This window comes from Anguilla anguilla, chromosome 3 (assembly GCF_013347855.1).
Source record: "Anguilla anguilla isolate fAngAng1 chromosome 3, fAngAng1.pri, whole genome shotgun sequence".
NCBI lineage: Eukaryota > Metazoa > Chordata > Actinopteri > Anguilliformes > Anguillidae > Anguilla > Anguilla anguilla.
Genome location: NC_049203.1, coordinates 56,819,433 through 56,845,839, shown reverse-complemented (window position 1 = coordinate 56,845,839; position 26,407 = coordinate 56,819,433). Strand labels below are relative to the sequence as shown.

Genomic DNA, 26,407 nt, shown 5'->3' with positions numbered 1-26,407 from the left:
GTCACTAATCACCTTTCCTTTATAGTCAGAAAAAAACTTTAAATCGAGTAGTAGTATTTTTATAGCCTCTTGATTGTTGATGGTGGTTTCACTTAACAGGCATTAAGATGTCTGTAAAAAGTTTTATGTTTCAGACTTTACATTGTTATGGTTACTATTATTGCATAAAATCCAGTTTATGTTAATGCGTTTCTACTTTAAATGGTGCTTACTGTATGCGCTCTGTCATGTAATATGTTTCTATTATGCTTGCATAGTGCTGGTCTACATGAAAAGTAAATTACATGAAATGTTTTTCTGCAAATTATACACAGTAAAATGTCCAGTGTTAATTCAGCTCTAACAGTGTTAATGGAAATGGCTATGGTGAAATCATGTAGAATGAGGGGCGGCAAAGTGTTTAATGACTCCACTAAAGAAGTAATGAAGGAAATAATTATTGTTCAATTTTCAATTATCCAAACAAATCAACTGTTCAGATTGAACGAGAAGCACTTCACAGTGTTGAATTGAAAAATGCTAAAGGTGGCAAAAGTGTATAGTATTATATTGTGCTGTGAGGTGTCTTGGAATAGTATGCAGCAATGTGGCCTGGATCTCCAGCACATGAATATGATTGGAGGTGGTACATGCTCTAAAATAGTTTGGTACAGGGCAGAGTTTAAGACTCCCATTTTCTGATTCATCAACATAATCTGAATTTATGATGCTTTTTATTGCCTCATCTTGAGCTAGAGGTGTTTTGAGTATTAATGAGCATTCCTCTTGAGATACAATCCATCAGCCTCAGGTATGTTGATTCCATTCCATTCATAGACTCTGATTATCTCTGCATACACAGCTTGGTGAATTATGTTTGCCAATCACTGAACTCCAAAACTATGAGTGAAAATGCTGAGTGAAATGTGGCATGTGTCCACATTGCTGTAAAATCCAATTCAAAGTCATTGTTTTTCATAACTTCAAAAAATTATCAATGTGCAATAGAACAGAAAACCAGATAGAACCTGTGCTGATCTCGAGTAAATTAAATTGAGCACATACATAAAAATGCACAGGAAATATGGGAGTGCATAGTGTTGCTGCAGACGATGGGCCTGCATGCCATTCCAAGGCATCATTCAGGTCAACATCAATCTGATAACTCATCTGGACAAATTAGTATTTTAGAATAATTTATGGTGGACAAATTTCATCCATCCCCAAAGGTTGGTTTCAATCCAGTACTGTAATATGTCAGTTCATTTAAAAAAAAATTGATGTGTGCATTTTATGTGTGTGATTTCCCCCCCCCCCCCCCCCCCCCCCCCACATACCACCTGTTTGTTTGTAATGACAGCTGCAGAACAGGAATTCTTGGGTCCAATCACAGCCAGCACGACCGAATAAACAACATAAGTGGCTGCCAACTGCCAGGGGCCCCCAATTATTCTAAAATATATACTGTATTATTTAAAATGTTGCGTTGAGAGAGCCCCTAAATCAAATCCTGCTTAGGACCCCTCAAAGGTTAGGGCTGACACTGGGTCCAAGATACCACAAGCAGACCATCCCATTGGGAAGAAATATATGCATAAAAGATATTGCGGACATATTTCAGATTCATTTAGTTTAATTCGATTTACATAATATTTTAAAACTGCAAACCAAATGTTAACATTGAACTTGTGACCTGACGGTAGCAGCCTAGCCTACTATATAATCACACAGCCAAGTTTTCTGGTGCATGGAGTCTTTCAGTTTTAATAATGTTTTTTTGTGACTCAGAATAATGGTTTCCCTGTATTTCAATGGCACACATAGTTATAATTCATAGTGTGCAACTGCAGGAATCAAATCAACAGCTTTTTATTACAGCAGTTTTGCATTGGTTGCCACAGTAGAGGCACTGTTACAACAGAATCCACAGCTAAACCGCTCATGAATAATTGTTTAAAAATAAACTGAAAATATATCATAGTTAACAAAATAAAGGCTTATGATAATGAAGGTGATAATTAAGACATTTCGTTCTATTAATTTTTACAAGTATACCAAAATGTCTTGTGAAATTCCCAAAAGTCATTTTGGGAATTTCAGTGAGCCATAAGAAAAATGTATGTATATTTAGCTTTCCCCAACTTATAAATGGGAAAATAAAAAATTTCCTTTTGCTGTAAAATATTTCTTAACAGGAGAGTTGGAGGACTAGGCAGTGTATTTTTAATGAATATTTGCATTAAATGCTTTTGATGGACAACCCACACAATGGACTCTCACTAGCGTTTAGTTTGCAAGCTAGTAGAACATATATAATTATCTAGAAAATATCACCAATTCTGATATCAATGACATGAATGATATTTGATATCAATGACATGCTTGCTGTTGTTTGAGTATAAAAATGCTTAGTATGTACACTGATCACTAATACTGGGGGGAGAGTTTGTCAAAACTGAATTTGTTATCAGTATAAAAACATCTGTGGTACAGCACCTTGGACTACAGATGCATGTCTGATAGAGCTACAAAATAGCAGGTTCAGGAAAACACACACATTGTGGTTACAACCATAACAAACAAATGAACAAATCTTTTCCATCAAATTTGAATGGCTAAAATTGATCCTTTGACACGTTTCCTACAGTGAGCATAAATATAGCCTGGGGTCTCCCCCAGTACTATAAATTTTCCACTGCATAAACGTGATGTACTGTGAAAGGTAAAAAAAAAAGGAACTCACAATACCTGATGAATGATGTGAAATTGAAAGCGAGCTTCACGGCTCTGCGGCTGAGGCAGAAGAGGGCAATGAGATGAGAGAGAGACCGTGGGGTGTGACGGAGCAGGGGAGAGAAGCCTGTGTATTGGAAATGATGAATGAAAACTGAAGGGAAATTCTGCAATGAGATAAGCACAGCACAAGCAAACTCAGCTACGTGAACACACAGGACCATACAAGTGCGTATATGTTTGCACATGCTGTAATCCACATATATTATATATATATATTTTCTCACTTCATTTAGCATCACATGGAATGAAATGTTGACATCTGCAATGCCCAAGAATGACAAAATCAATTAAATTAAAAAAAAAGAAAATACTAACATTGTTCTCTAAACTAGTAAAAGGCTAAATTCATAAAAAAAATAATACCTTCCTATTATCATTATTCATATGATATAAATCAATAGAGTACAGATTATATATTCTGCAAAAAGGCAAGGAAAATAAGGCAATTGTTAATAGTTTTTTGTGTCGCTCGACTAAATCATGGAGTCTATTATTGCTATTATTGTAATGCTTGTTTTTAAAACTAACATATTTACTAGAGTAATATCCCAATAAACTCCAATTAATATTCAGGGAAGGTTGTTCACAAGGTAGGAATTTATATTTAAAGATATTTGAAGTGTATGAATTTGTTTTTTCTAATGGTTAAAATATGATTACTTGATTTGAATGTGTTGCAGCTGATGTGGTGTGTTTCAATGCTGATGTTATTGAACTTGACAATTTACTGCTGTATTCCATACAATGCTGTTGCTGGACCATCTCCCACACACTTTCACCCCCCACTGCACAGGCGTGGGCGGGGGTAGAGGAACTGCCACTGCAGTGCCCTGAGGAAGCCTTAACTGACTGTCACTGTCTCACACTCCAGGATTTAACAGAGATTCTAAGCAGTATATATATCAAACAGTATATAATAATAATAATAATAATAATAATTTGTTAATCAATGTGACATTTATATCAATTTACCAATTTCAACACAAACATATTTGTAAAAAAATATTAAGAATAATAATCGTAATAATTTGTTAATCAAAGTGACATTCATATCAATTTACCAATTTCACCGCAAACATATTTGTAAAAATAAATCTAAGATGTTGTTTAAAACAAGGCAAATGGTGATCGCTGTGCTAGCATCTGAAAAAAAGTTAAAATGATGAAAGTAGGTTTAAACTTTCAGTTTTAATACCTGTTGTGACCCAGCAGTCATTAAAGGTTTTCAGGTAAGAAATAGATTTGACTGTGATCATCTATGTAGGTTGTGGAACTTTTGGCCTGGGTGAGTAGGTAGCTAATCCGGGTTAAGTACCTTCTATATGTTAGAAAGAGAGAGAGAGAGAGAGACAGAGAGAGACAGAGAGAGAGAGATGGGTGGGAGGGGTGAAGATCCCTGGAGGCCGGATGACTCACTCTTCTGCAGCCGGCTCGTGCGTCACTGGCGTGCGGCTGGAGGAGGAGATAGTGGAGAGGTCTGTGCATTTAATTACCGCCTGCCAATTTATACTTACTGATACACACACACACAGACAAACACACACACGCACACACACACACACACACACACACACACACACACAATTACACACACACACATGCATGCACGCACACACACAAACACACACACTCACACGCACGCCCATGCACACACACACACACAAATACACACAGACACACACATACGCACACACACATAGCCTCACATTAAAAAGCACATGTACAGAAATAGGCTCAGGCATAAATGTACACACATGCGCACACAAAATGCAATGTTGCACTGAATACTTGTGTACAAAGCTAGGAATAATAACAATCAATGTGACTACATGCTGGTCATATCACATAGTGCATAACCAGAGTATTTTGGCTTAGAGGCACTGAGCAAGAGTTCTGCACATTTCTCAGCATGGGTTTTACACCCATTCAACATATGCATATTCTGGCCAGAGGTGAGCTCTTGTAAACCTGATAGAATGGCAGGTGTGTGTAAGTATGTTATAAATGTGAATTTGTTATGTCAGGGAACTCACTCCCTGGTGATTTTTTTAAAATCTTGAGTTTAGCATGGCCTCCCAACCTCAGCTATCAAGCCTCTGCAGCTCATCCAAAACACTGCTGCTCTCCTGGTTCATAACCCGTCAAAACACTCTTGCTTCACTCTCTCCTTAATGTCACCACTGGTTACCTTTATCCAGTCATCATATTGAGAACTTTGGTGCTACCCTACCAGACTACCCAGAGGTAGACACCCCATCCGGGAGGGAGAATTTTTTTCCCCTTCCTATTCAATCATTGCATCCCGCAGCCGCCCGCCTGGGTCGCCACTTCCTCTCTCCTAATCACACATGACGATACACAGCGCACACGGTCTCCTTTTCAGAGGGAGTGCCAAGTGCGCATGATCGCATCGTTGACGTCACGTCATCCCGGTCCTCCTCAGATTAGACGAGATAGCTAGCTAAAACCACTTGTTAAGTGACTGTAAATTAACGTTATATCATAAAAAACAACAATGAAAAGAACAGAGTTGTCAGGGGCTGAGGGGAGAAAACGGCGAAAGGAAGAGGAGGAGAAAAAATCCCAATATAAAGGTGAGTTTGTAGGCTACAGTTGATAAATGTTGACAGACTTCTTGTTTGTCATCAAAAGGAAGCTAACATTATATCAGCTAGCAAACTAGCGATTTTATGCTAAATTGTCCTTGGCATTTTCTGTGCACTATGTGTAAGGAATGAACCACGACGGACTGTCCGGTTATTGGAAAATAATGTACAACGGGGGTGGTTAAGCGACCCTAGCACTGTCTTGCTTTTTAAATGGCGTGGTCGCGCAGTGTAGACATAACGTCTTTCTAAGACCCTCTGAAACGGGGTTTGAATGCCAGCTAGCTTTATGATAGGTTCGCCGTCACTTGTCACCGAGCCAATATTAAACTTCTTGGTTTTAGGTCAGAATAGTCTCACGGCATGCTTGTTATCCCGGCTAGCTAGCTAGCTATTGAATTGTATTCAAAACAGCGGTTAATATAAACGCAGTCGTTCGCAAACATACGGATGAAAATGCGCCCTGAGCCATGAGTTAAATGCGGAACAGCTATTCTACTGTCCAAATAAGGGACGCTTCCGTATTTTACGGGATGGTTGGCAACAGTAACTAGAAATGTGATTCATCAATTGTGGAATTGGACATTGAAAAAGGGAGGGTTTTTTTAAATTGTATTTTAATTTATATAAACTCTAAATCTCAGGGTCACAAAACTATTGTTGCAGCGCTCTCTATAGGTTGGAACCGGTTGGAACTTTCAACTGGGTTGCATTGCTGGCCACAGCGAGTTTAAAGTTTTGGCCCATAGAGAGCTGCAACAATAATAGTTTGCTGCCCTGTGGCTGTGAGATTCATTTCAGTGAGCAGTGTTGTTTTGGCTCACTCTTCTGACCCCAAAAAATGTTAAAAATTAAAATTTTTAAAAAACAGTATTTACAATTTATTTTATTTTATTATCATCATAATTTTACAAACTGTGAATTTGGCACTTGCTGTGTTTGCAATACGTGCCATGAGCTTTTTATTGACTACAGTAAGTTAGGACCCCACAGTTATTTTTTAGTTTCACATCAAGAAATTTTTTTTAAAGAGAAAATGGAATAGGAAGGGAAATACTAATGAAGTAAGGGTGGTATAGCTAATTCAGAGTTCAATCCAGATGTGCTTATTTTTCCCCAAGAAGAAAGTGAATCTAAAATGTAATGTAAAAGTCCAAAATGGAAAAATCTAGGACATACCTTAGTTTCTAAATGCCTCCAGTGGTTTACTTCAAAAGAATTAATCTTGTTGAAGGAAATATATTATTTCAGTAATATATTTTTTCAGTAACTCATGTCCTGAATACTGTAATGAAAGATTGTTTCAGACATTATCACTGTCTTAAAATCTTTCCAAATCAATAAAAAGATTGTTGATTGTTCAAGTGCTGGCCCACCACAATATAATTATAAAATATAATTCCTTTGTCCTAGATTTTACAGAGAGAGGAAGAAAAAAGGAAAGATTACCTCTGTTACTTTTATTTATTGCTTATACAGTACAGAGTGTTATAAAGGTTTCCTCACTGCATTTGAGAGTAACCAGTGAATCATTCTCACTGTTCTCTCTCTGTCTCTCTCTCGCTCTCTCCCATAATGAAGTTTCATGTCTGCAGTCCAGTTATTTGTTCACTAGACCATGAACAAACCGAAGGAACAATAGGGGAGGGGGTGGAGCCCGAGCAGGCTAGACCAGGGGAGCGTGTGAAGGTGGGAAGTAACAAAAAATGGAAAGGATTGATGCTGAATGAAAAAAGAAACCGAGGGTAAGGGAAAAGAAATCGTATGTTCTGTTTTTATGTGAATGCTTTATAGTGAGCGACCTTTGCATTTTGCAATGTGAGATTAGGTTGTGTGCATGTGTGTGCATAAGAGAGAGAGAAATAGTGTGTAGAAAAGGGTGTATAAAAGGATATCTGTCAGAAAATACTGAGGCTGGAGCTATATTTTTTATGACTATAGGGAAGGGCTGTTTAAAAACAGCAAATTGTTTCTATTGTGTGTCGATTTTGAATTTTAGATTACCATCAGTCTTATTATTGAAGTGTTTTGGCAGCAATGGATCAGTCAAAGCCATTTTACATATTAGGTGTGAGCACCAACACAGAAGTGCCAAGGATTATTGTACAAAATGAGAATACCGGATTGAGGTATCTCCAGGATCTACATATTTGTGTATCCCAAACTTCCCCAGACACATGAATGTCACCCATCAGATTTGTTTATCAGCTTTAAGACCGCTCCTCTCGAATCAAGACATCAAAGCCTACCATACACATTGTAATGCATTACATTACTTTCATTTAGTAGACAGGCGCTCTTATCCAGAGCGACTAACAATGAAAGAGAACATAAATGTATCCACCAGTTGTGTAAACAACGGAGCCTGAAGTAGATAGCAACATCCTCAGTGAAAATAATAAATGGCACTACTATGGCAACTACACATATTGGCATGGTGCTGTATGTCCATATTATGCCTGAGCAAACAGACATACCAACAGAAACTTGGCAAACACTGGCTGATCGAGTCAAGGTTGTTTATTTTGGCGCAACAGTAGATGGAAGGGCATCACAGCCACAGTGGGAGGTACTATTTACATTGCTTTGCACTGATGCTTAGGCAGAAGTATGAGGGTAATGCCAGAAATCCAAAATATATGAATATTTCCATTAAGAATATATGATCACCTCAATATCCATACACACAATACTATACACACAATGCAATCATCCCCCACTTTGTACCTTCCTTTGCATGACAATCCATGGCTGCGTGTTGCATGAATCTCCCTGACCTTTTCTGAAGAAGCAAAGGCATTGCGATAGAGTGGGAACCCATTAGGCATGAATTGACTACAGCACCTCCGGTAAAAATAAAGTACGACAGAACTTCTGACAGAAAAGGTCAACATGTAAAAATGAGAAAGCCGAGTGGGAGAAAATGATTGGCAAGGTGCAACATTAACATCACTGTCACTGCAGCCAGTCCCCCAGGTAAGGCTGGTCTGTTCCGGAGTCGGACAAAACAGCACAGCCATTATGGCTCACAAGCACCCCCTACTGCCGACCACAATACCCACCCAATCATGTCAAAAGCATCTGTACCAAAATTTCTCTTTGTCTCCTCCTAATATATTTGACAGTGACATATGAAAAGTATTGAGACAGTTGTAATTGAGATGATTGGCTGTTTTCCCTCTGTACTAATCTAATTTGTATTTTCATATCAAACAATGAAGATGAGGCAAAATTCACAATGTTAGAATTTATTTCATGTGTTTTTTTTTTTTTTTAATGGACATTGAACTATATTACAACAATGCATTAAGCAGACCTGCCAACCTGCACGCATTTTGTGTACCAACCACGCAATTCTTGATCAAAATACGCAGGTACGAAATGCCAGCTGAAACTACGCAACAACAACAACAAAATATTATTGTAATTTAATTACGAAAAACAATCAATGAATACAAAACAATACCGTACATTTGTTCGGTATTTAAACTACATCCCTCGGATTGAACCAGATGCTACCTTGTGCTTGTGGTTCTGTAACCCCTCCCTGACCCACTCAACATCCACTGATACGCAGCTGTACTTTATTATCCACCGAGGCGTAACGCTGCATTGCTGAGGTAAAATGGGAAGTGGGGAGTAATAATCAAGCACAAAAATGTGACCGTAATGTTAACATGTAAAACGTTAAAACGTGTTCGGTAACTTTACGAGATGATGCATTTCAAGGGGTATATCCTAATGAGATAAATTTGTGTATATAGTTGGCCGTATTAGTAGCTCGCATACGATTTAGCCTCGTTACGAGACGTGTGAATAACTGATGGAGTAATTTAGCTGCAGTAACTCAAACGCTACGGAGACTCTCTGTTCAAACTTTGAATCGCGCACGCTCTGTTGAGCAAAGTGACCATTGACCATTTCATTAATCATGAATAAAATTGTTTTAAGCAGGTGTACTCAAACTTTTGACTTGTAAGTATGTCATAATATAGCCCAGTGCAGTGCAAGTGATATTTTAGAATCCGGTCAAATTATACAATTTTGCCTGATCACTTCAACAGTCAAATCTAGAATTATGAAGAAAGGCTTGTGTGTGCGTGTGTGCGTGCAAAGCGAAGTTGTGCGAAAGCATGTGAACTAAGCGTTACAGTGACTATTGTGGTACTCAAAATATTTTCCTAAGGTTGGCAGGTCTGCATTAAGTGACTCAAGTGACTCTATTCCAAGTCAGCATAAGTATTTTCACAAATGACTGTCAGCTGTTTAAAGTTTCACAGGTTTACCAAATTACTGTAATTATTTATGAAGTTATATCATTTGGAAGCATTGGTAGAGTCTACTTTATAAGCTAAAATACAAGACACGACAATTGTAGATGGGAGATAATAGAGACAGCAAAGACAGCTATTGTGAGGATGAAAGACAAATCAATTAGAGCTGTTTAACAATGAGATGATTCTGTTTCATAGTGAAACGCACAGAATGTCCTAAAGATGAAACAAGTTACTGGAGGACTTAGGAATCATCAGTGATGTTCATGTATATTTCTATCCTGATGGGAGTGGTCCCTTCCTGGATGACAATGCCCCCATCCACAGGGCACGAGGGGTCACTAAATGGTTTGATAAGTTTGAAAATGATGTGAATCACATGCTATGGGCTTCACAGTAACCACATATCAACCCAATTGAACACCTATGAGAGATTTTGGACCGGCATGTTAGACAGCGCTGTCTACCACCATCATCATCCAAACACCAAATGAGGGAATACATTTTGGAAGATTGGAAGAGTGGTCCTCCATCCCTCCAGTAATGTTCCAGAGACTTGCAGAATCTATGCAAAGGGGCATTGAAGCTGGTCTAGTGGCTCATGTTGGCCCAACACCATACTAAGACACTTGGTGTTGGTTTTTCCTTTAATTTGTCACTGTCTGTGTAAATATACATAAATATACAAGTATTGTTTCTCCTGATTAATTTTCCTGTTGAACTCAATGGGAAAAATATTCAGGGGAAACAATGCTTGTAGTATCTACAACATATCTGGCAGCAGCACAGTGGTTTGAGGCTCACTTGATACCTTGGACCCTTGATGACTTAAAGCTATTTAGCCAACAAATGTGTTCCATGCTGTATCAGCATAATTTATAGCTGAATCTAGTCCCACCCCCCAATTCCCATAGAGATCCATTCAAATGCAAAGAGTGTTTGTATCACTTGTTGGACAACCTGACAATAAGATATCCAGACTCTGATGATGTTGATAGGTCACAGACATCAGGAAGTCATGGCATGCAACCAAATACAAAACATGACTCTTTTATTTGACATGTTAATTTGTCTAAAGCACTGAAATGGGGGACTACGTATAAAAAGTGCTGTAATTACTACATGGTGAAACCAAAATGTATAAGAATACCCTTTAATAAAAGCTCGGTGCTTTGACCACGTGTGAATTGTTTGATTAAAAACAGAAAATAAAATATAAAATCAGAAGAAAAAAAAAAAATATATATATGGGGGGGGGGGGGGGGAAGAGAGGAAATTTATTTGAGTTCAAATAGCAGATTTTGCATTTGACTGGCCTCTATCTTCCCTCTTTCCTCCCTCTCTCTTTGTCGCTAAATGAGAATTAGTCTAAATTAGTGTTTCTCTAATGGCCGCTGTACCCACCAACTCCATGCCTAATGGCTCTCGCCTCATTTCTGTAGTTATTTCCTGTAATTAAGTTCTCAGTCAGGCTGCACTCAGTTTGTACACTCAAAACCCACGTTTTAACAATTAAACACTTCCCCTTGCCTCTTAAATAGCCTCCATGGAGAGAAAGTTGAGATCCGGCACTGTCATCTTATTTGCATTGTATGATGTGTAGTATGTGTGTGACTAATTGTGGTCTCTGGATTGGGAGTGTTCACATGGCTTCAAGAGAAGGTTCATTTATTTTCATAATTCTGAGCCTGATGTTTAGAGGCATTTATATTAGGCATTTATTAGAGGCATTTATATTAGAATGATATATCTCAAAAGATGCAGCCCTCACAAAACTGCCTGGCCACTGACTGAGATAAATATATGGCCATAAAACAAATATGAGGTTTGACATGTAGAGACCCAGTTGTAACAATAACAATTGTGAGCATAAGCAAAGGTGAGCTTAGTGTAAAATGGCTAAAATGTAGATTAGTTTAAAAATGAGTCCAACCCACGTCTGAGTAAGTATGTATTTGAAATACTTTCAATTGTTTAGGTGCTGATACAATTTTTAAGAAATGTGTCCTTAATATGGGTTTAAAAAATATATATGTTTGTTTCAGAATTTTCAGTATTCTGCAGGAATTTCATGGACAGGGCACAGATGACATTATTTCAGATATTTATTTGACCTAGGTCTGGTTCATCCATCTTGTTCTAAAGGTGAATTTAAAGGGAGGTGTTCTCCCTGAGGTGAAGCAGCCTTTGTGCAGAACAATCATCCTGAATCCTCACAGTCAATTTGTTCTCCTCGGCATCTTCTATTTTGGCGGTCGCGTATGTATAATGCTTTGGAAAAAAAAGAAAGTGGAAATAATGGGAGGAGTGGGTGATTGATGGCTGCCAATAAGCCTGAGATCCATCTTCAAAACAGCACACACATGAAGGTAATCATGCAGCACAGAATCACTGCTCAGATGAAACTGACATAGTGCGAAGTTGGTTATTATTATCTTCATAACTATAACTATTCACCATAACTATAATAATTACCAGTAGCAGCAGCAGCTCCCCTCTATTCTAGTGATGTGTCATGCAGCAGGTTCAAATAGTGAGCAGCCTGAGCCATTCCGCGACCAACACAGAATGTAAAATTACATAAAAAACAGTTGAATCACCCTGGCACCTTCTCTACACCCCCCCCCCCCACAACATTTCCCTCCCCCCTAAACACGTTACACTCACATATGTACTTCAGAATTCTTCCCTCAAAAACTATTATTTTATCTGTGCCATTAATCGCCACTATATGACAAACGATTTCCTCTCCTTTATCTTGCCCCACCAAATCTTCAGCGGCTTTTCTTACATTTGTCATTTTACTGGCTTTCAACACTCTTGTCACCCACCCCTCCACCCCCACCAATATACATCACAACAGCTATTATTCTTATGACTCAACACTGCATTACAGTACTGGATTTAAGAGGTAACTCTGTGCTGCCACATAGTGGCCAAAAGCAGAGATGCAGCTCACTGTCCCCTTGAAAAGCACTTGAACACAGAAATACGGGAGCAGATATAAACTGCACGGTATGATTAATGTTTCCAGTATACATATGGGAAATCTTTGGGGGTCTGAAAAGGTGTCAGTCTCTGATATGCCATTATATTTTTATGATTTATTAATTAAACTGCATACCTCTTTCCTCTAACCTATAAAATTATAGAGTTGATGTATGCAGCAGTCATCCCACATTGTGTCATTGCACATTCAAACTTGTAGTTTTCCCAACACAGTTCAGTTCAGCTTAACAAAATATTGGGCTGCCATTTTACTAAGTTGACATTCTCCTACCTCAGAGACATGGGGCACAGGGAGTCATGCCTAGAACATTTTGCTGTCTTGATACCTCAGGTGCTGTTTATGGGGTACTCCGGGCTCCTCAGTCCAAAAGATACACATCAAAATAAAACCATTAAGAACATTTCTCTTCTGAGACCATTACACTAAATTGCAATTTCATTTAACACCTGTCACATGCAGACCAGTAGCAGTTAAATAGACCTTAGTCAAAATTCCAAGGGAACTATATGTGCTCAAAATACTATTGGATGGTTTTTTGCTCTCTAGTCCCTCTAGTGACTGAATGCAGTACCACTTTGTTCCCACTTTTCTTCTATTATTTCATTGTATCCCATGTTATGATTGGATAATCACTTGTGGGATTGGGGACTTCTAAACATACAGTATGTAAGACGTTTCTATTTCTTAGGAGAAAGAAAGAGCATGCAGAGCATGAAGCATATTTATGCCAATAGCAATATTGCATTAATAACTAGCCAAATTTACCCTGTTTACCTTGAATATGGCAATTTATTATTCCTGCTGTTTTCTCCTTGTTCTGTGTTTAGAAAATGGGCTTTTATCATAAGGAGCATTTTTGTGCATATTGCTCAATCCTCTAAGCATTAATTGAGATATTATTATTATTATTATTATTATTACCATCATCATCATAATGAATGCTATCTTGAAGACTCCCAATTTGGTATGGTTTCAAATATCAAATATACATACTGCATACATATTGTCTGAAATAGTGATCAAGGCAATGCAAAAAAAACGGGAAATTAGTCAATGAAATAATATCTTTTTGTGGATTTTGCAGCTTATTCAGAAACATTTTATGTTCTTAAGGCTTTGTTGGTGAGCCAAGCAGTGAGGCTGAAGGCTAATATAGTTTGTGTGAGAAACCAAAGCCCAGTGTTACTACTATGGATGAGTTCTAGATGGAAGTAATTGTGGCAAGAAATGAAAAAGTAGCAGGAGAGCAACATGAAATTAATTAAGTGTTCCATACAAATGATACAAAATCAACAAACAACCCCTGGTTCAGTTGCTATTCTACCTGTATCATACTACAGCAGTATACCTGTAAAATGCATTGCTCTCATTCAACAACTGCACTACAATATTGTTATACCTATACATTCCAATATAATTTGCTACACCACTACAGAATTACAAAACAACCATTGTTTCGGAAACTGCTGCACATAATGACATTTATGGTCACAGAAAAATGGACTGATGAGGTTTTCTTTGGTTGTTAAATCACCTTGGATTTCTACATTCAATTCAATGAGCAGCAAGCTCTTTTGCCCTCAACAGTTGTGAACATGCTCAGTAGTGGCTGTTTCCCGATACTTCCTGGGCTTCACTGACTGGCCACTCCTACCCTCCCGAGTTCCTATGACCGATCTATGGGGATGCATCGGATAAGTGATGGACTGTGGGATATAATCAAGGAGCCAGCTTTTGGTTCTCAACCGCAGTACCGGATGTAATGTCGCCCCCTGGTGATATCTATGATTTTTGCTCAAAAAGCAAGTTTCCTCATTGGGCTCCATTCATTTTTACAAACAAAAATAAAATCCTTCCACTCAAATATTGATGTTAACTCTGTGTATTATATTAGAAATAAAAATCACTTATTATTTTTAGTATTCATAATTAGTATTCTTTTCCCAACCACACAAAGATATGAATTTTTATTTATATTTTATTTATTTTAGCCTATGTCTGCACTATCCTCGTTGTACACGTGATTTATGCATGTAACCAAGGACACAACTGAGCATGTCTGTTGAGGGAAAAAATGATACTTTGTGGTTTGGATGTGCTTCCCACAATTTCTATTGGCGTCGCTGTCTCAACATGTTATATACTCTAAGGATATAATGGGTCTGTCGCCTTTTGGAGGACACATAATACTACAGTGTGACGAATGAATCCACAAACGAACTGACAGAGACTGATCCATAGTCCCCCCCCCAAAAAAACATTAATTAATAGTTAAGTTGAACTTTAATTCATATTCTCCATACACACAACACAAACAGCAATTGTGTTCTTTCTGATTATTGCATTAACAAGTAGCCTACATAAAGCAGACATGCCATGATACATATACTCAAAATTTATTCTATTTCATATTTTAATTTGACAACATCCACTCCTTTGATTGTGAAATGATTACTAACTTGAACATTAAGATGAAATCAAGTCTGTTTACTTTAGCTTGTAGTTTCTGTTGTTTCCATAATCATGAGCTTCATCAGTGCAACTCCCTTGAAATGGTATTGCAGAAAAGATTTAATTTAATTCAATCCAGGTGATTATTTCTTAATCAGATATGTTCTCAATGATATGTATCATGCTTCAGAACAGTATCACTATATAATAACATTAACACAAATGACTGCTTCTCAAGTGCTCCCTCTCTTCTCTCATCTCCCTGTTGCTAAGGTCAGATGTGAGGAAAGCACCAGGAATTCTGTTACTCTTTCTCAGAAGGGCCTCTCCAGAATCAGTTGCTCCCAGTAGTCCCTGAAACTTACCACATCAGTCAAACTCTCACAGTACTCCCTCATTCCCTTCCACAATGACCTGTGCATGTACACAAATATCCATACCACCCCCTGGATCTTACCCCTCACCCTCTCCAGGTGGGACACCAAAGCTAGGTGTGCCAGTGATTGGCTGGTTCCAAACAGGTCAATATTGAAGCGGAGGGAGCCTCCATTGTACGGAACTGGGTACGGTGGCGTATGAACACTGAGGAAAGTAGGTGACACCGACCTGTCAGCCAACCATGTCAGGTTTCGTCTCTGAAAGACCTCCAGATTGCTTTCAATTGGCTGTAATGGCTGCCAGTCTACGATCATTGCATCCCCCGGAAGCTGGAGACGGGAGCCGAGTTCAGAATCCAGCAGCAGGCCTCTCAGTTGCACCTCATCCAAGACCGTCAGCATGGGCTCAGGATCAAGCTTGGCTTTCAAGATGGACAGGAAGCTATCAAGATTCTCTGCCTTACCACAAATTGAAAGAATTGCCTGGTAGAGAGAAGTGGACATCAAAACGGGGCTGGAATGGGTGTGAGAGAGCAAATAATGGATAACAAAAGCCTGACAACCTAATTACATGCACAATTGTCACATTGTGTAGTCGGTAATAATGAATGCTATGTGAGCATGGGTAACACATAGGGTTTGTACTGTACAAGAAGAAACACCTTCCAATAATATCAGATGGCCCACTTACCCGCTTGCCCAGCACTGTAAATTTGGCCAACTTCTCCGGTCCAGAGTCATTGTTTCTGGTCAGACGCAAGACTCTCACGCTGGGGTACAGTTGGCGTATGTACTGTTGAACCCATCTCTGAATTATCCTTGCCACGCCTTTTCCCCTTTCATTTGGACACACCCGTAACCCTTCCACAACAACTGTGTGCCCCTCATCCACCACCAGGCCTGATTCCAACGCCACCTGAGAATAAGTCACCGTCTTATGACTAATAATAGTACCAATAGCATCCCTCACTGATACCATAAAATGAGGTGAGAATAAACAATACTGTTGTAAATACCAACAATGTCAAAATCACACAGATCTGATCATTATTCCATTATTCCATTCTGCCCTGATTGAGCATCTGGGGCAATACAAAAGGACTAACCTCTGTTTTCTGTTTTGTTTTTTCCTCTCGGTCCATTGAGCTCATTAAATATCCACACTCTAGTTGTAGCAATAACTTGAGCAGCCGAGACAAATCATTCACAACGTCAAAATCTAGCTTGTTCCAAGATGGTTACTTGCTTGTGGTAGAAAAGCTATTTGTTGTTTATTTTTTATCAAATACAGGTCAATTTTAGAGTTGAATTCAGGGCCATATCAGGTAAAAAGCAAACAAACCAGGGTGATATTACAGAGTGCTTAAGCATTCCTTATTTCTCTCATTAAACTATGCTATTCCACACACCTAATGCTGTACACATTTCACCCATTGACTTTCTTTACTTTTATACATTCCCAAAACTATACAAAGGCACCACACACCAGTTTTCCCTCCCTCTTTGCAAGTATCACCACTCTATTTGGCTCAGTCATCCAGGAGTGGTAGCGGTGGGGCAAGTAGTCGTTGCCACCATATATGTTTTCTGAGATGTCCATCACAGCATCATAATCCTCGGGTTGTGCCAGCCAAAAGGTGAATCCATCACTCTCACCGATGCTTCTCAGCTCCATCATTTCCAAGTCTGGAGGACAGACGCAGAAAACCTGATAATGAAAAAAATCAAAACATCTGGGCAAATGGGTAACAACAAATATATGTACAGCAAAGGTTACCATACAAGTGGCTCATCCATAGGCAAATAACATCCCTGCATTCACAGGCCATGAATAAAAATCCGGGACAAGTTGAACTGCTGGACATAGCTAGCAGACATCAAGAAGAAACATTGTTGGACTCCATTTGGTAGGAGCTTCAGTGACTAGACAGCTGTACTTGTTATGGTTTCAGCAGCTGTGTCTAACCTGATGCTAGCATTGAATTCTGAGTGAAGCGTGAAATGTTTCAAACTCTAAAATAAGTTTTTCACATATTTTTTTTTATATTTAGGGATAAAAGGCTAGTCATATGCCTCAGCCTCCTAGTTTGACTACCCATAACTTTCTGACCTAGCTGATGCTTACTGTGCGAATTGGTTTTAATGTGTTCATGGGTATGAATAACTCTTACATAATGAGTATTGTACCTTATCGGACCTGTGTTTAATAGTTGTGCCAATGACCTTTGGTATGCACTTTGGATAAAAGCGTCTGCCAAATAAATGTAATGTAATGTACTTGAAGAAGGCGACAGAAAGCGTCAATCATTTTCTATTACAGTAATTTGCCGTCGGTATGAACTGTTAGGGTCAATTTGATCCCAAACATAAAAGGCGTCATAAAATTTTTTATATAATAGGAGGGTTATTCAAAAACCCAGATCACCACCATTTTCGTTGAGTTTACACTGGCGTTCACATTTTTGTTCAGCACATGCAGCTACATGCCATAGCCTATATTTGACAAAGACAGGCACAAACAGTGACCACCAATAAATTCCATACAGGCGGGTAAACTAGCCTGCAGTATCACCAACAAAAAAGAATTGCAATTTTAAAAATGGTAGGCTACCATAATTTATCTTCCATACTATTAAGTTCAATTTCTGAAATCTCATCTCAAACCAATGTACAGATGGATGGAATAAGAACTAGCCTAATGAAATTGAAACATAAATTAAACTGAAAGCAAGGCCATAAAATTAAAATATAATGTTCGGAATACGTTTCTTTCATATCTTACATAATATCGTAACCCAGACTGTACAGGCATGCCAACACAACGCAAATAGAATTAAATTACGTACAAGACAGAAAGTTGGACTAAACTTCGAAACAGTTGGCTAAACAACCTACCGTAGTGTTTTACTGTTAGTGCGTCTTTTTCTTTCGGAATAACAGCTATGAACCAGACTTGTAGAGTATATGGAAAGTTTCGCTCGGATGTGGACTTCAACCAACCTTCGGCTGTTAATGTGTTGTTTCACTTCGCCTCACGCAGAAGTGGCCTCACCAAAAGAAAAGCAAGTGGGCGGCATGTTAAAAGACAACCAATTTTCAGTTTTCATAACTTTTGTGGCATGCGAAGTATAATTATTAATTAATATAATTAATAATTATTTTAGTAAGTTAACTCGTTACGTTTTAAAACTTGATTTTGACGATTCCTGGAAATTATTTGCGTAGATATATCACAGATAAGTGAGCTCAGGTAGCCTATAGTGGGAAACTTTTCGCTACACTATTCTAGAAACCATGAAAAAGCAGTTTTTGATATAGGCTACTTTACCAGTCTGCTCAAAATCCTATCTCGGTGGCAACCTCCAATGTGTTGGGGACGTGAGTGTCGTGTCTAGGAACCGACAGAATTCAAAGTCCAATCATTAATTTGTAGAAAATTACTTCACGAGGAAAAGACACCACAGCAGCAAGCTCTTCAGAAGTTAGACTTTATTTGCACATGTGCACAAAGCCGGATCAACTCTGCAGAATTCAACCTCGATAGTTAGTTTCACATTCATTTTATACACAAATGTACCCCACAACTCCTCTTAATACATTTCTTAAAATACCAGCCATCTGTCCTTCTTGGCACCACAATGATTTGAATTTCCTGTTCTTGGGTCGGCCTGACCTTCTTGGCACCACAATGATTTTCTGTTCTTTAGATGATAACGTTATTGTGGAATGTTACCCCAACTTTCCCTTAAACAAATATTAGTCTTTATTCTGTAATGTTTCTTTACGCTTTCAAGTTAAAGAGTTTATAGCCTCCTGTAATTTTCCATTTATATTCAGTTTACATAAGGGTCACTGTAAAAATATTAGTCTTCTAGCACTTCAATAGCGTTTTGTTAGTTTTGGAAAAATATTCGTCTTCTAGCACTTTTATTTGGCAATAGCGTTTTGTTAGTTTTGGAAAAATATTCGTCTTCTTATTCGTTTTCTGCTGAGTGAGTAAGTATGGTTTTTTTTTAAGCCTTCTGCGTTGGCTCTTTTTTCTACAGTGGATACTGTGGTTTCTTGCGTTTCCATAAGCTTAGCTGCAACTACTGATATAGGTTTATTGGATTACATATTGATTATATGAGTGTATGGTTATACATGTGATATATTTTTATCATGAAGCATCGAGAGTTTGGAGGAAACAGTTTGATCAACATTGATGAGAATGCCCTAACTTTAACATGTGACGTCATCTCAATCATGGGGAGTCTCAAAATTTTCCTACATGAGGATTAAGTGAAATAGGTTTTTTTTCTGAATCCAGCGGTTTAAACATGCTTACACCCGCGTTATCCACCCCCCCCCAACTTTAGCGCAAACCACGCCCCGTTGCCACATTGGTCAGCAAGATGATATATATATATATATATATATATATATATATATATATATGTGTGTAGACAATTTGGCATGTTATGACACTAATTTTTACATCTGGAATAAGGAAAATACACACTTTTTGGATAAAGAAATAATTCACCTATACATTTGGTAAACATAGTTACATTTACTTTATAGCACTTCCATAATATTGAAGCAACATACTGTGTATACAGAATCATATTGAAATATTGAATATTGTGGGTATGTATGCCAAATTTGACACACTGTGCTTAATGCAGCTAGAAAATGTGTCTCAGCCCTGTTGGGGCTCCTCATTGTCTTTCTGTTGTGGCGGCTTTTCCCCCAGCAGGTGATAAATCTTTGGCTGGGGCCCCTTGGTCCAGCCACGGGTATTACTTTCGTAGGCCTTCCACAGTCTGCCATAGTAATAGTCGATTTTTATCTTGGCATAGAGCTTAGACGGGTCAAATGCCTCAGAGGATTCTTTCTGGGGACTTGACTGGGGCTGCTCTCTTCTTGACTCCTATAAAATAAAAGGAAGAAATACATCACTGTTTCAAAAGGGTCTAAATTGTTGCATCAATTAAAAAGGTTGTGTGTTGTGAGAATGAAAGTCATTGATGACAGTGAAGGAGAGAACACTGTGGGTAAGGTTTGTGAAAAGAGTAAAAGTGGTGTAATATGAGGATTATATAACAACTGCCATGATTGTAATTTAGACTTCACACTCATGGGACACCATTTTACTTTTGACGTGAAACCCTAGAATGAACATAAAAGTTTTCACTTTAGAATATTAAGTGGTTACCATCTAGGGTTAAGAAAAAAACTGACGCGCTGTAATTTAAAGTTCTTGATTTCTCCCTCTAAATGGACTTCTTTTGAAATTTTGTGCTTGGTTTGAATTTGCACACCGATTACTTACCCTTGCTTGATGGAAAATTTTGCTCTCATTTAAAAAATGTTTCCGTCATGTGCTTAAACCACAGCAGCATATTGTACCGCAGTGGTGAAAGCACTGACCAACACAACTTATCAGCACTGCCTTGATTGCAAAAAACAGGAAGTTGAAACTTCTAGCAGTTTCTCTGCTTAAGATAATCAAGCAACAAACATGGACAGATATCCATAGAGCAATCATTTTAACTGTTTACAAAACCCAGCTAATCCACACAGTTTTCACAACCCTCCTGTGATATTGTGTGGTTGCGGTGCCCTAGAAATATTTTCGGAACACCAAATCAAATTGCTTTATGAGGTCTTAAACAATTCATAAGTATTATAAAAGTATTGTGACTATTAAGGTAAAATGTTAAGCTGATTTAGCTGATTCTGCTGGTCAGATTCTTCTTCTTCTTATTATTATTGCAAGTTATAAGCAATTACTATTCTCACTTTTGGTTTTAAGATCTTATATGCATACTTTGTATTTTTGGTGCAAATATGTTTCAAGATCACCTTGTGAATCAGTTGGTGATTATTTTCAATGATGAACCAAAACAATTGTCATTATAGGAGGTGACATTCTGTAGCATATGATTATTTATGTTTAAGTGATGTCTTAAAAGCTTGATGGATAAATATGTTGTAGAAGATGCATAAGTGGTCTACAGAAAGAGGTTTACCTGTGAGTCTGTTTGTGGGTCTGTGAGAAATGCTTGTTCAACCTGAAATACTTCCCTCCTGAAAAATATATCAACAATGTTACAATGTTATGTTAAATGTTGAAAAATGTACAATGTATAATAGAAATGACACAGTCCAGACGGTGACATTTCTATTGCATACAATCACAATTTTCTCACAATGGCAACTAAAATGTTGTCATGCTTTCCAAATTCTTGTTACTGCTTCTGTATGTAAATACATGTAAAAACATGTAATAGTACAGTAAGTCTCCTTTGGACTGATCACTGAATATCCAGTTGAGATATTCACATATGAAAAATGGGATTCAGGGCAAAATGTGACTATTAGAGCGGTGTGTATATTGTTGAAAATTTACATTGCTGTAAGTTGGGCATGGACACCAACTAGGATAGGTCCTTCATAATTTCTTTTATGGAAGTGCAGCGTCACTGGAAAAGTAACTGCAGATGAAATTCACAGAAGCACAATGTCTGTGACATTATTTGTGTGTTACCCATAGTTGAGCATCCTGCTCTGATTTTATGCACTTTTAAGATGCTGTGCATTAATAATTCCCTTACAAATGTCTAAATCAGAACAGCCCTAAATAGCTTAAGGGATAACAGCCTTAGTCCATTATTTAGAATAGGAAATTAATTTTTGTTTGGCAGAAGTATTTTTATCTTTATATCTGGGAATTTAATCCAGTGTATTGATATATGGATAAATAAAGCAGAAGTTGATTATACTCTGGATTTTATTACCTGAAAAAAAAACTATGCACTAAAAATATAAACACATTGACGTTGCAGGCATCATCAAGTTAATGCCAAATTTTCTAAGAATGCTTACATAAGTCGGGCAATCACCAGTAAACACCCTGCTGGCATAGTAAGTAGGAAGAAGCTCAGATAATTGTGTGCCTAGACTATCGCTCATGTCTTGAGGACATAATGCAAAACTAAAACGTACAGAAGAAAGTTCAATCATTTCTACAGTTACAACAATTAAAGTACTGAATAGTACGTGCATGTGAAATGATATATTTTTAATGCAAATACATTTATCGAGTTTCCTGATTGCAGACCAGTAATGCTAATGCCTGATTTCCCCATATAAAAAGATATCTTCACAATTATAAGACTGTTACCTAAATTAATGGTTCAGTATGGTGGCTCTGAAGTGCAAAACACAAAAACAAAAAGAAAACGCAAAACAAAAACTTTCGGCCCTGAGGTGCAGATGCAACATACAAAAAGAAAAACTAGTAGCCCCCAAGTGCAAAACAGAAACATACAAACAACAAGCAGCCCTGAGGTGCAGATGCAACATACAAAAACAAAAACTAGTAGCCCCCAAGTGCAAAACAGTGCACTTCGGGGCTACTAGTTTTTGTTTTTGTATGTTGCATCTGCACCTCAGGACTACTCCTTTTTGTTTTTGCATGTTGCATCTGCACCTCAGGGCCGAAGGTTTTTATTTTTGCGTTTTCGTTTTGTTTTTGTGTTTTGCAGTTCAGAGCCACCGTAGTATTTTCAAAAAATATCATGGCAGGAAAGAAATAATCCATGGTAAAATGTAATGTAGTAGTAGTGTAATGTAATGTGAGTAGTTCTACCTGCTATTGTAATACCTCCTGCGTAGGTAGTATGCGACAATCAATGTGAGGACCGTGACAACAGTGACAGCTGCCACCCACTTCCACCAGCCCCCCGTGACTGTCTGTATGTGTGCTTCCAATTCTGGGGCCTCTGGTATGGACACAACAAGAACAATCAAGTCTTTATGTGCATGTACATACACACATGCATCTATACCTGCATGCACACACACACACACACTCACTCACATGTACACATGCACACACACATGCAGACACAGTAAAAAGTATTTCAATGACCATTAGCACATAACAAACATTGAACCAAAAATAATATCAAACTATTTTTTCTTTGTGTTCCTAAATAATGGGCAAACTATAAAAACAGGTAATTTGTTGCAAGTAAAGGCATTCCTGCTGGTATTGGTACAGGGGAGAGTGTGTGTACCTGCAGTTTTTGTGCTGGTGAAGTCTGCACAGGCCTCCAGGTTCCCAGAGGGAAAGGTAATGAACAAGCAGCAGTGCTTGGTACTATTTCCCATGTCTGCTTCGATCAGTTTGAGGGAGGTAGTATGATGGGAGGAACTGCTCTCTATTTTCACATTCCTTTTGTGGTCTGAGTAGACGTGTGTGCCAAACTGGGGGTGGAGGATCCCCAGTTTGCTGCGATTTTGCCCCATAACCATCTCCCAGTTGATTTGGGTAACTTTGTCCTCACTCAAAAGGTTACAAGTCACAGTCAGCTCCCCATCTTCTAGCCTCTGAAATATGGAGATCCTGCTTTTGGATTTACCTTCTCAGGCAGGCAACAAAACAAGGACAAAGATTTAAAAAAAGATTTGTTTCTTTGATCAGACAGTTTTCAGGTGACAAAACAAGGCATACATTTGGCAAAGTCATCATCAAAATGGAAGCTCACTATGTACAAGTTCATAGTCATCTCAGTCCATTTCCTACTATTAGCTAATTCTCAAAACCAGATTAAACCAGGTCAGGCAGTGTTCATACTGATGACAAGGCAAGGCAAATAAGGCAAACCGATATGACTATATTTTTGGTGTTGTTAGTGTATTGAGGTCCCAGTTTTCCTCTGAAAGAGATGGCCTGAGAATAAATGAAAACACTGAGAACATAATGGAGCTAAGTGCTGCTAGAGCCAGGACAGCCACCATAAGACTGCACATCTACTCCCCATACATAACCAGTGTAATGGTTCCTGTATGGCACACTTTCCAGTAAACTCAGTCACGCCTTTAGCCAGAGCAGGGCCATTTGCAGGTTCCCGACTTTTGTGTCCTCAGGTTGAAGCAAGTAAACATATCCATGTGCTATGAAAATCTCAGACCGTACTTTCTTTTATTTTGGGTTGTTATGGATCTGTCACTTAATATTAATAACACAAAGACTTATAGGGAATTACTGAACAACACAAGAACAATCAGAATTAACATTTGTGGCTCAGTGTTAGCCTCAGTTGTAGAAAGCATTCATCAGTTTGGCAAATTGTAGGTTTTCCATATTTGTTGCAGTAAATATTCAGTAACCATGTGTCTGTTGTAAGTATGCCAGGTTACCTGTCTTCAGGAAAGTGAGAACAAGCAGGGAGAAGATTAAGTCTTTTCTCATGGTGAGATCCTCTCTTTCTTCTTAATTTCTTTGCCTCCACTTTCTGGTGCCCAGTGAGAAAATTAGTCTTGTCTCTGGTATTAATCCGGCTCTTTCTCTCACTCTCTTCTCACTATTTAGTCGCTGAACTCTTTTTTTTCTCTCAAAGGAAGTGGATGCTTAACGTGTTACTGTTTTTTTCAAATCTTTCTATTTTGCAAGGTGGGAGTTTCCACTGTGCTAGCATTTTAACGAGAAACCACACTGACAAACGGAAGACGCACACGCAAAGACGCACACATGAACACACACACACACGCACACTCAGTCACAGATACAATCAATTCCGCAGTACTTATGCTGAACAAACAGATCAAGCTTAATCTATGATCACAATTCTGTTAGTATAGCAAGCCATAATATACAGTTATATAAATTAAATTACGGGTTGAATTTTGGACATCATTTGCTTTCCTCAGTCTCTTTTTGCTGTCAAAGAATCATGAGAAATCAATATAGAAAGTTTCATGCACAAGTTTAAAAAATTTTATACAGGGTCTTGCATTTTTTTCCCTCTGCTTTCCCCAAAAGTGGTTTTCTAAACATTTAAATGCAGATCCATCCATTATAATGTGACCATTGTCCTAAAAATAATATTTATAAAAGCATTCACAAGGAAACATCACAATCTCAATAAAACTGTGTGTGAGTGAATGGTGTGTGTGCCCTGCAATGGACTGGTGAACTGTCCCGTGTGTATTTCTGCCTCTCGTCCAATGCATGCTGGGATAGACTCCGGCACCTCCCACGACCCAGACCAAGAATAAGTGGGTATAGATAATGGATTGATGGATGGAATCATTGTAAATGAGTATGTATGATATGTTAATACATGTAAGTAAAGTAACACACTACCAGTATTTATTGAGCTCCTCTCTTTTGGCAGTTGATGATTTCTGGTGATGTTTTCCTTCATGTTCTTTCCTGATGCAAATGGATAGCAGAAAAAATTGGGTAGGCCTACCGTGCTGTCAGTTCATCAAGGACTGCGCTACTACATATAACCACATGGTGGCCCCTGAGCTGCATTACCAAAGAGAATAAGCGAATCACAGGGGGTCAGTGGAAATTCAGGCTGATTATTTTTAGCAGTTAGAGTTCTGCAGATATCTTCCAACAGCTGCAGTGACACAGACCTCATTTTCTCATCCCAGATTGATCTTGACGGCAGTGTTATATATTACAACCCCTGAAGCAATGCAATTAAACAGTGTGTTTGTTTTAGTGTATACACAGTGTAAATGTAGCTACAGAAGATGGGTCAAGGTTATGCAATGTGCTGTTCTGTCTGACAGTAGAGCTCAATGTGAAGGTTAAAGTGAGGTTCTACAGCAGGGGTCCTCAATCTTATCCATAAAGGGCCGGTGTGGGTGCTGGCTTTTGTTTCAACCAAGCAGTAACACACCTGATTCTACTAAATGAGGTTCTTAGCAAAGATCGGTTGCTTAGTAGGAGCAGGTGTGTTACTGCTTGGTTGGAACAAAAGCCAGCACCTACACTGGCCCTTTCTGGATAAGATTGAGGACCCCTGTTCTACAGGATATAGAAGTCTTTAAATTATAAGACAAGCACACTGACTCATAAACACCTTTAAAGTCTACTGTCTAATTGCTGCATAGCTATTGCATCTC

The 26,407-nt window shown here is 38.3% G+C and overlaps 2 protein-coding genes and 1 long non-coding RNA gene across 4 annotated transcripts; all 3 read right to left on the bottom strand.

Annotated features, from left to right (window-relative positions):
- Positions 1-11,747: 11,747 nt before the first annotated feature.
- LOC118222388 lies at positions 11,748-14,566 on the bottom strand. The gene is made up of 2 exons (XR_004764274.1): positions 12,936-14,566; positions 11,748-11,926 (listed from the first exon to the last, which is right to left on the bottom strand). It is a non-coding gene; the product is annotated as an uncharacterized LOC118222388 (long non-coding RNA).
- Positions 14,567-14,929: 363 nt separating this feature from the next.
- On the bottom strand, positions 14,930-19,591 carry nat16l (N-acetyltransferase 16, like). Of its 2 annotated transcripts, XM_035407958.1 has the most exons (5): positions 18,822-19,591; positions 18,389-18,540; positions 16,980-17,201; positions 16,185-16,409; positions 14,930-15,976 (listed from the first exon to the last, which is right to left on the bottom strand). In XM_035407958.1, exons 3-5 carry the CDS (start codon positions 17,169-17,171, stop codon positions 15,431-15,433), a joined length of 963 nt encoding a protein of 320 aa, XP_035263849.1. In that variant the 5' UTR covers positions 17,172-17,201; positions 18,389-18,540; positions 18,822-19,591; the 3' UTR covers positions 14,930-15,430. The 2 variants fall into 2 exon arrangements, with proteins under 2 accessions (XP_035263849.1, XP_035263850.1); XM_035407959.1 differs by lacking the exons at positions 16,980-17,201; positions 18,389-18,540; positions 18,822-19,591 and adding an exon at positions 16,600-16,972.
- Positions 19,592-20,025: 434 nt separating this feature from the next.
- Positions 20,026-26,113, bottom strand: si:ch211-196f2.6. Its single transcript, XM_035408153.1, has 5 exons — positions 24,686-26,113; positions 23,560-23,904; positions 23,130-23,262; positions 21,508-21,565; positions 20,026-20,405 (listed from the first exon to the last, which is right to left on the bottom strand). Exons 1-5 carry the CDS (start codon positions 24,735-24,737, stop codon positions 20,175-20,177), a joined length of 819 nt encoding a protein of 272 aa, XP_035264044.1. The 5' UTR covers positions 24,738-26,113; the 3' UTR covers positions 20,026-20,174.
- Between the last annotated feature and the right edge of the window lie 294 nt (positions 26,114-26,407).